The following is a 10,004-nucleotide window of genomic DNA, read 5'->3' as shown; positions in this document are numbered from 1 at the left end:
TCATAACAGCTTACTTTACCATACGACTTTAAAAGTCTACATGTACAAATAAGAACACGAGATCGTGTATTAGACTTTTTTTTTATTTTGCCAACTAAAGTAGTGTACTTTGATTTTAACTGTACACACTTTACGTGGTTGTTATTGTTTGGTTTTAATATTTTATATTAGCAGATATGAAGAAAATTTTAATTTTGTCAAAATATCTCTGGTATCTGATTCATTTTCTTTCATATTTTAATAAAGAGAGAGTTTATGCATATTTTCACCAAGAGATTTGTATGAAGTTCAAATAACTACAATATCGTATTAACTCGCTGCCCATACACTCTAGATTTTACTTGAACAAACTTGAATTTCCTTTCCCCAGAGAACATTGTTTAGATTTAAATTAAATTGGTTGAGTCGTTCTGGAGAAGAAATTGCTAAAAGTACATAGAGGACACACAACCAACATACGCTGGACATTCTTTCATCAGCCATTGAGCCTAGGTCTCTGTAAAGACAGAGAACACAGTACTCCATGATATTGGAAAGCACTTCAGGTATCTGATCCCACCTCGTAATTTCAAGGGTCCGTGTTTTATGCCCTTTTCAAAGATTTGTATTGTTTATAGATTTTTTGGGGATCGATCACTGTTCACTTTCTTTAACTTTTTCATATCAAAAAGTGATTGATTGTCACTTTACTCAGTATACATTTACATCCTACACAAGCCCTATGTGCATGGGCTGAATTGTAATTTAAATTTAAAAGAAAAATGAAAATTCGAAACATTTTTTTTTTTACAAAAAGACTTAAAAGTACTTCATTCAGCAATATTTACATCTTGATTTTTGGTGTAATTTAGCATAAATGTACAGGTACCACTATCCAATTCATGAATTTGGCATTATAAATTTTATCATACTTACGCATCGCTGAACTTTACAAATATATTATAAATTTTCTTTTCTACATATTTATTCATAAAAATTCAACTGAATACAGTACATTAAACTACAGAACAACGAAGTACAATTGACAACATTTGAATATACTTCAAGCATAAACCACATACAAATAACTAGTTTTACCCCAATTCCTTTAACCACAGAAAATTTTACAAAAATGTGTATTTTCAACAATATTACATCTTTGTATTACACCTAGATAAAATTCATTCATAGATTTTACTTATCACTCTTCTTACAGATAATTCCAAATATCTTCAAGATGCACCTGTCTTTAAAGAGGAAACTTTTATTAATTATTAGGTTAGTTACAGACTATCTACAGAAATATATTGGGTTAATCAACCTCAGTAACAAATCTATTTGTGATTTTTTTCTCTCAAGAATCATCGTGTAGAGACACTGTCAAAATGGGTAGGGGAAGGCAAATAATGACCAAAAAAAAAAAAAAACCGCAGAAAATAGGATGGGGATAGAATCTTTTTTAAGTTTTGGGTTTGTTTTTTATTGATGCAATAACATGGCATACTTTCCACCCTACTGTATAAAAAAGTGTGTGTCTTGGGGGATGAAGGGCATATAAATGATATTGAATCTACAGCAAAAGATTCTCCATAAACAATGAGAGCCCCCCACCCACCCACCCCAAACCGTCTTGTGCCACAGGCCCTGCAAAAATTGATGATCAATATGATTGAATCCAACATATTTTAATTCTATTCATTTAAGATTTCCTAAACATCAACTACATGTACCCAGTCTGGTATAAACAAGCTCTTCAAAATTATCAATCTCACCTTTTACCATGTTTACTGTGAAGATATCTTGAAAAATATTACTTTTAATTGTTTTTGTTTGATAAAGGTTTTCCTCTCTTGTTTTAACGAAACTCGAGACTACCATAACTTGTGAAGCAAACACATAAAATCTTCCGTAATTTCTTAAAATGGCCACTTCTCCATGTACTCTGAATTCAAAAAGAAAACTACATCCAAAGTAATGTTAAGGTCAAAGAAAAGGTAAGGTCTGACAATTTAGCTGCTGTTGAAAAGCTTACGTATCAGCATTGACATGAGATAAAGTTTGGTACAAATTTCTTGAGTTTGTTTGAAACTGACCTTTATGCAAATTGTCACTGATGGGCAGACAAAGTACAGAAAGATGGAAGGACCAAACTTGATAAACAGTGTATGCTCCACCCATATTCATGGGAGGGGCATAAAAAACTTTTTGTAGCACGTGGCCTTAAGAAATACTTGTATGTCTTTAACAATGAATATTTTAATTTCTCTCATACTTTAACATGTTTAGCATGTTTAGATCTTTTACGTTTTTCACCTCTATGCGTCTTCATGTGGTCCTTTAAGTACGCTTTCATTTTAAATGTTTTTCCGCACTCGCCACAGTTGAAAGGTTTTTCATCCGTATGCGTCACAACATGCTTTTGTAGGGTACTTAAAACAGTGAATGCCTTCCCACATACATCACATTTATATGGTTTATCACCTGTATGTGTCCTCATGTGACTATTTAGAGTACCTGATACAGTGAATGCCTTTCCACACACTTCACATTTATAAGGTTTGTCACCTGTATGTCTTCTCATGTGTCTCTGTAGGGTGCCTGCCCCAGTGAAAGCCTTCCCACACACTTCACATTTATAAGGTTTATCACCTGTGTGTGTCCTCATATGGATCTGTAAGTTACCTCTCTGGTTGAATGCTTTCTCACACAAATCACATTTATACGGTCTATCACCGGAATGCTTCCTCATGTGTATCTGTAGGTTTCCTGATTGGTTGAATGCCTTCCCACATACATCACATTTATAAGGCTTATCACCTGTATGTGTCCTAATGTGTATCTTTAAGACTCCAGAATGATTGAAAACCTTCCCACACACATCACATTCAAATCTTTTCTCTTCTGTCCCCATAAGTCCGGGTATGAGGCAAAGTTTGTTTGATGCCTTCCCACACATAAAACAATTTTGAGGATAAGTACCTTTATAAGGCATCAATTGTCTATCTTCATCTGATTTTTCACTGTATGTCTTCTGACAAATTTCACAAACCAAAGGTTTATCTAAATGAGTCTTCATGTGTTTCTGCAAGGACGTTTTCTTACCAAAGGCCTTGTCGCATAATTCACAATTATGAAGATTTTCGCCTGTATGGATCCTCATATGGTAATTAAGGGATGCTTTGACGTTGAATGCCTTTCCACACACATCGCATTTAAAAGGTTTTTCACCTGTGTGTGTCCTTATGTGTCTATCTAAATCTGATTTGGCACAAAATGCCCTCTCGCACAAATGGCATTTAAAAGGTTTATCACCTGTATGTGTCCACATGTGCCTCCGTAAATGTTCCGAGCGAGTTAAAACTTTCCCACAGATGTTACATTCATGATGCTTTTTATTTACATTAGTACTGATTTGTGTTTCTAAATTCTCTGTTTCATTGTCTTCAGCGGTAAGGCTTTCAGTTCTTTCAGCATCACTTTGAATATTTGAATTGGTCAAGTGAGCTGTGGGATCCCCCTGTAAATTTGAGAAAAACAATTTTTATTTTATTTTGCTTTTGTTTTTTAAGGAGAAATAACATACAAAAACAATTTCTTCCAGAATTTAAGTATCTTTTCTTTAAGGATTAATAACACAAACAAACTTTTTTCAGAAATCAGCACTGAGTGGTTTATGTTCATATGGATAATCTGAATAATGTTTACCACAGTAAATGTAGAAATTTTGTAAGATTTTGTAATACATATAATATCATAAAATGTGGGCATAAACTTGCATAGATTTATACAGAAAATGGCACACATTCTCGAACACCAAAGAATACTTAGCATTTCTTAATATTTCAGAAATTATTATCATGATTATTTGTGTAATTTCTAATCAAAATCAGTCAACAAATATATATGAACCCATGTATCAATTTTTTGTTTGTGTTATTTTTCCTCAACAGGTGCCTCTCTCACTAAAAGTACTAGAAGTAATATTTATTTACTTGAAAAACTTTATGCTTGTCTAAGCCACTGGCAAAAATTGGTAAAGTTGGAAAATGCAATATACAGTTCAATATAGTTCATGAAAAGTTAAAAAAAATATTATGATTTTGTTTCTTAAAGTTTTTGGGAACATATTTTCTAATAAGATGTCTATTGAATGATATACACTGTATTGAAAAAATAGCTATGTAACTCTTTCGTATTAGATATAAGAAAATTTGTTTGTGGTATTTCTCTTTCAAAACATTCCGGTTCGGCCATATCTAAATTCCATACTTAAGAAAAAAATTATTTATTTCTTTTTTTAAAACAAAGTAAAATCTCATTAATTACCTGGATACATATTAAGACTTTAGATGGGATACAAATTTCTGGTTGGGGTTATAAATGAAGGGTAAAACCAGAGACCTCGGAATGGAATACTCGGAAGTCTCTGGTTTTATCCTACCCCCAACCGGAAGTAAAATCTTAATATGTATCGATGTAATTTTCGAGGAATAAATGAGTGGTTTACAATAAAAAGGCTCGACCAGAGACGTCTGAAAGGATTAATTTGACAAGAAAAAAGTCTTTCCAAGCAAACATTATAATTTTAAAGTCGGTTAATGATTGATATATGAACAAAATACGAGCTTGAAGCAAGGGTGCCTGAAATTGAGTTAGGTACCTTGTAGTAAAAATAAGTACGAGTGCCCCGTATATGAAAAAAGTGCCTGTGGGTATACACAGAGACTAGTAAGTAAATGTCAATCAAGTTCTATCACCCAATGATGTACCTTAATGCACTTGATTGACAGGGGTACACTGACCAGGTATTTTTGAAGGCGGTGCTTAAAATCTCTGCCTTTAAGGACACAATAATTTTGATCCAGGACCAAGAAAAATTATATACCTTCTGCTGTTGATTTTCTTCTTCCTCATTTACCGGGTCAGGGTTCCCAACTGTCTCTTTCTTTTCTACAATCAAAACAAATAATCTGTGTAAACTATACAAATTCTTGTTATCACAAGGGTGTAATCCATCAATGGGACCAAGTACACTGAAGGTCACTGGGGGCACCTTGAAGATGGTAGCAGGTATAAAGTATGGAATCTACAATTCCACATCACAATACGCAGCAACAAAATCTAAAAAGGGTGCTGCAGAAAAAAACTCTCGTCCACTCATCCCGGATGAGTGAAAATCAACTGACAAAAAGTATGTATGCATAATCTGCTTGTCCCTGGTGACAAGTAAAATTTTTGGCATGATAATTCTCTTCTGTTTACATGTATATCCAGTGATAACATCAAAACAATAGGCACATGGGACACAATGCTCACCTGAGTCACTTTGACCTTGCTTTTCTTCATCAATGTTTTCCCTTTGTAATATTTTGATTCCCTATACATTTCAATGTAAAACTTTGATTCCCTATTGTGGCCCCCTAAAACCCCTCCCCCCTTTAGGCCATGATTTGAACAATTTATATCTATACTATCCCCAAGAAGCTTTTACACAAGATTCACCTTTTCTGGCCCTGTGGTTCTTGAGAAGATTTTTCCTATATATTCCAACATATTTCAATGTCAAAATTTGATTTCCTATTGTGGTTGGATAAGATATTTTATCCAATGAGTTTAGTGTTTCTATCCCTGAGCCTCAACTTGGATAAAAACATACCAGTATCAAACCATGGGGGATTCTTTTTAACTTATTTTAAACATAGCTATTTTGTGCTTTACACTGTTTTATATATGTAAATCCACATTGACATTTATCTCACACACAAAAATGATTGAACATAACAATTATGGATATGAAAATGATATCCTATGAGCTGTATCACTGTATTAAAAAGGAGTAAAAATGTGATAATATGTAAATACTCATTACAGTACAGGAAACTACTAGTAATTCTTAAGTAAAACTTTCATCCCCCATTTCATGCCCCCAGTGGTTATGACTTGAACCAATTTGAATCTAAAGAAGTTTTCCTATAAATTTAAACTTTTTGGGTCTACCAGTTCTTCATCAGATTTTTGAAAGACACCCCCAAATATTCACTACTTCTGAATTATCTCCCCTTGAAAGAGGGAGTGGCCCTTCATTCAAACAATCTTGAATCCCTTTCACACAAGGATGCTTTGTGTCAAGTTTGGTTGAAATTGGCCCAGTTGCTCTTAAGAAGAAGTAGAAAATGTGAGAAGTTTACAGACGGACAGACGAACTACAGACAAAGCTCACTTGAGCTAAAACAGAGAGATTAATCAACAGATGACAAATAAACTTCCATTATAGAAGCTCACTTGTCTGGTCCTTTCACTCAGGTGAGCTAAAACTGCAGCACTATAGCAAACATGAGAGGAAATCTATTCTTTCTTAAATCTGCATTTGAAAAGACTTTCTGAAATGCTGTTTTATATTTATTGAATAAAATTTATATTTTGTTACTGTGTGAAAGAATATCAGATTAAGAAGTAAAACCCTAGAATTTTGTTTCACGAATAATCATGATAATGTGGTAAAAAGTACTCCCTAGCAACAATTAAAACTGCCAAAGTTTCTCCAATTATGTTGTTGAAATCCATGTTCACTATCATAGTTTTCAATCTCACAATTCACTACACTATGACTCCCTACCACTGAACTATGATGTCACAGCCTATGACACTGTCTTACAAAAAATAAAGAGAGATAAACGGGAATCATAGAAAATATAACAAACAGAAAATTCAATATTCTATAACTAAAGAATTATCAAATTTATTTCACTTGTTAAACAGATCTTTTTTCTTTTTTTTTTTTCTTTACATATTTTCACTCGCACTTCACACTTGTGAAAATATATAAAAAAAAAACCTGTCCCACGTATGAAATAAATTCCAAATCCAAAAACAAAACAATAAATATCCTCCATGAATTCATCAATATCAATCATGAAGATGTGGTATGTGCCTTAAATTTGGTAATACTGAGAAAAATTGTACAAAGGATTTTTATTCATATCAATACATACCAGAAGATTCGTCATCAGATACTGGATATTCATGACAAGGTATATGCCAGGACCTGACCTCTGACATCATGCTGCTCTAAAACCTGTAAAAAAGCAAACAAGTCATTAGTTTCAATTTTTTCAAGAATCAAAAACATTTTTTTAATCAGTCAGGCGCATGATGGTCATTGCATGAAGTTATTTTTGAAATTATTTGTTGAATAGTTATAAAATGTCATTATTTTGGGTTATCTTGCCCTGATTTTGTTTATCTTCAGTAACTTATTCAGGTTATTAGAACACTTGTACTTTACTACTCATTATTTTAAACCTATTGGTATCTGAAAAGCTTTATTCATGCTATGCTTGGGGTATTTGGTAAACAGAAAAGGAGTCATGGCAGTGAAATCAATCTATCTTCAAAATTTCACATGTTGAAACTCAATATATCATAACTTATTTCAGTTATTTCACCCTTAACACTCCTCAATTTAGAACTCTTGCACGAAAATCTACAGTTTTGCACAAAAAATGTATCACATACAAATTCTACATTAATAGCCAAGGATGTTAGGAAATTATTCTCGGAAATGTCCATGAAATGCAATTAATTTTCCCTGAAAAATATCATGATATTTTGATAAATATCATCCTATCTGCTCAGGAGATATCAAATCTGTCAAGTCTAGCAACAGAAGTACATGCATTTACAACTTTCTCAGCCTTACATATAACCTTAAATCAACTGCAAACTCAATATATATATTGATGTTTTTTGACAAAATTGATAGGCTTTCTAGTTTTAAGAATTAACTCAAATAAGTTATTTCTTTGTTTAGCCATAAATAAGTGAAGTAACTTAAACAAGTTATTTTAAAAAAACAACTTGATTCCATCATGCCCGACTACCTTAAGTTTGTAATGGAAATTTAAAGTGCTCAAGACATCATTATTGTACAGTTGAACTTCGCTATCTCGAACTAAAATATAGGATACAATGGATATGTTGAAGTGAGTTGAAAGTCCCAACAATGTTTTCTTTACTGAATTTACCCTCAATACCTCGAATTCTCGGTTTTCTCGAAGGTTATTTTTGTCCCATCAAGTTCGAGATAATGAGGTTTGACTGTATATACTTGCCTTTAAGTAGGTTCACTTTTACATAGATTGCATTATTCAGATTATATTGAAGGATTTTGATATTAACCTATTTATCATGTTATGTCAGAGCATTAATTTTTTTTCCCCAGAATCAGTTGTTAATTTCAAATATTACAGTAATTCTATTGTATTTACCTGTGTTGCAATGTATGTTTTGGAGTATAACAATGATATTTGCTCAGTTTTCTCTGAAACACCTTTTGTGATTTTATACCATGAGTTACTTCAATGACATTACATTTACACCGAGTGGTATATTAAATTGGGTCATCTCTCTAGATCAAGTTTCATTCACTCACAGCAAACAGAGAGTCAGGGTCAATTTCCTCTCAGACTCTTTTATGATTTCCTATCTGAAGACCTTTGTCTTTGCATTAGCCATAACACTGAACAGAAAAAGTATTTGGGTCATCTCTTTAAAACAACCTTTATTTTATTCCAGAAATGCAAACCCATGGCAGCCATACTACCCACCTCTTCTGAGGGAATCAGAAATGTGTTACTTATTCACTCCCTTCCAAATACACACATAGATTATTCTAGCAGTAAAATATTATGCTTTCGAACCTTAGCTCTCCACCCTTTATCAACATGATCAATAGGCCTAATTATTTATTTAAAAAATTTTAATACACTGATACAATATTTGATAAATTCCATGGATAACCTCGACTCTCTATGAGCAAACTATTTAATCAAATATGAAAGCTAATCAAAAATAGGCTGACTACGACACGTACGACATTTCGTTTTATAAATCAATACTTAGGCCTACGCGTCATGACGCGAAATCAGAGCAGGGTTGACTTCTCTCTGAAACATTACCTTTTCTCATATCCTTCTCAGCAATATCTTTATTCGTGGCTATGATATATTTTTACAGGGAACAGGTTCTCGCAAGGATCAACGGATTTTTTGTTAACAGCTCAACAATATTGACAAACGCCTGGACCTTTGTCGGCTTTTGCCCTCTTTGTGTACACAAACCGAAATGCCGATCCCGATATTTATAATTATAATCACAGTACTGAAAGTACTGACTCAAGGTGAAGCTTCAACATTTTCAATTTGAAGTTATATAATTATTGAAAAACTGAAAAAAGCCTTTTAGTAAACACTGATAAAAATGAATAATACTTCAATATAAAAGAAAAGAAATATATTTTTTTAATTCATTTTTTGACTGTATATAATTAAACTGCTACTGCATTCAATTTTGTCGCTAGTTAAGGATTTTTCTGCTGAGATATCTTGAAATACAATTTTCTATTTTGGCACTTAAACTCAATGTATTCATTATTTGAAACAAAATACGAAAGAGAAATTCAACTTATGATAGTAAGCATTTTTTTCTGAGATGAAAGACGTTGAAAATATGACGAGAACCCATACTTCTTGGGATTTTTCATAGACAATGAATGAAAAAAATCTTGTTCTGAAAACTTAAATATTCTGCATGGAATTTAACTTTTCTTCGTATATTTTTAGAAGACAATCATGACTAAATAATGTAGTCAAAATGTGAATAGATAATGAGGGATAATAGTGGCCAGGCAAAAATATTATGCTGTATTATAATATTATAATTTAATGAATGAAATCAGAAAAGTTCCATTAGAAGCAGAGGCAAATTAACACCTTAGTGGAGATATTACTGTCTTATGACAGCATCTACTTTAAATGGTTTCCGTCCGTAATTCAAGCTTTTCATCCGTAATTTATTGATGGCATAATACATGATTTTTTTTATGAAAAACTTTTAAACGAGAATGGTTTTTAATTTTTTATATCCGTTTCGCCAGTTTCCTTATGCAAAAATGTCAATCCAAATCTATATTAGTGTAATCAAAGTTTTTAAGTGAATCCGTATTATTGATATCATATAAAAACGAC

The 10,004-nt window shown here is 32.5% G+C and overlaps 1 protein-coding gene across 1 annotated transcript; it reads right to left on the bottom strand.

Annotated features, from left to right (window-relative positions):
- Positions 1-1,602: 1,602 nt before the first annotated feature.
- On the bottom strand, positions 1,603-9,069 carry LOC133201141 (zinc finger protein OZF-like). The gene is made up of 4 exons (XM_061336923.1): positions 8,937-9,069; positions 6,972-7,054; positions 4,865-4,929; positions 1,603-3,496 (listed from the first exon to the last, which is right to left on the bottom strand). The coding sequence occupies exons 2-4, from the start codon at positions 7,039-7,041 to the stop codon at positions 2,246-2,248; spliced, it is 1,386 nt and encodes a 461-aa protein (XP_061192907.1). The 5' UTR covers positions 7,042-7,054; positions 8,937-9,069; the 3' UTR covers positions 1,603-2,245.
- Between the last annotated feature and the right edge of the window lie 935 nt (positions 9,070-10,004).

This window comes from Saccostrea echinata, unplaced genomic scaffold, assembly GCF_033153115.1.
Source record: "Saccostrea echinata isolate AGI-Se365-2 ecotype Australia unplaced genomic scaffold, CSIRO_AGI_Sech_v1 ptg000042l, whole genome shotgun sequence".
In the NCBI taxonomy this organism is placed as follows: domain Eukaryota; kingdom Metazoa; phylum Mollusca; class Bivalvia; order Ostreida; family Ostreidae; genus Saccostrea; species Saccostrea echinata.
The sequence above is the reverse complement of the archived record's forward strand: the minus strand, read 5'-3'. Positions and strand labels throughout refer to the sequence as shown.

Coding starts and splice junctions, on each gene's coding strand:
- LOC133201141 (XM_061336923.1), bottom strand. CDS start 7,041: ATGATGTCAGAGGTCAGGTCCTGGCATATACCTTGTCATGAATATCCA. Junction 4,930..6,971: donor ATCTGATGACGAATCTTCTG/GTATGTATTGAT, acceptor TTTTGATTGTAG/AAAAGAAAGAGACAGTTGGG. Junction 3,497..4,864: donor AAGAAAATCAACAGCAGAAG/GTATATAATTTT, acceptor TCAAATTTACAG/GGGGATCCCACAGCTCACTT.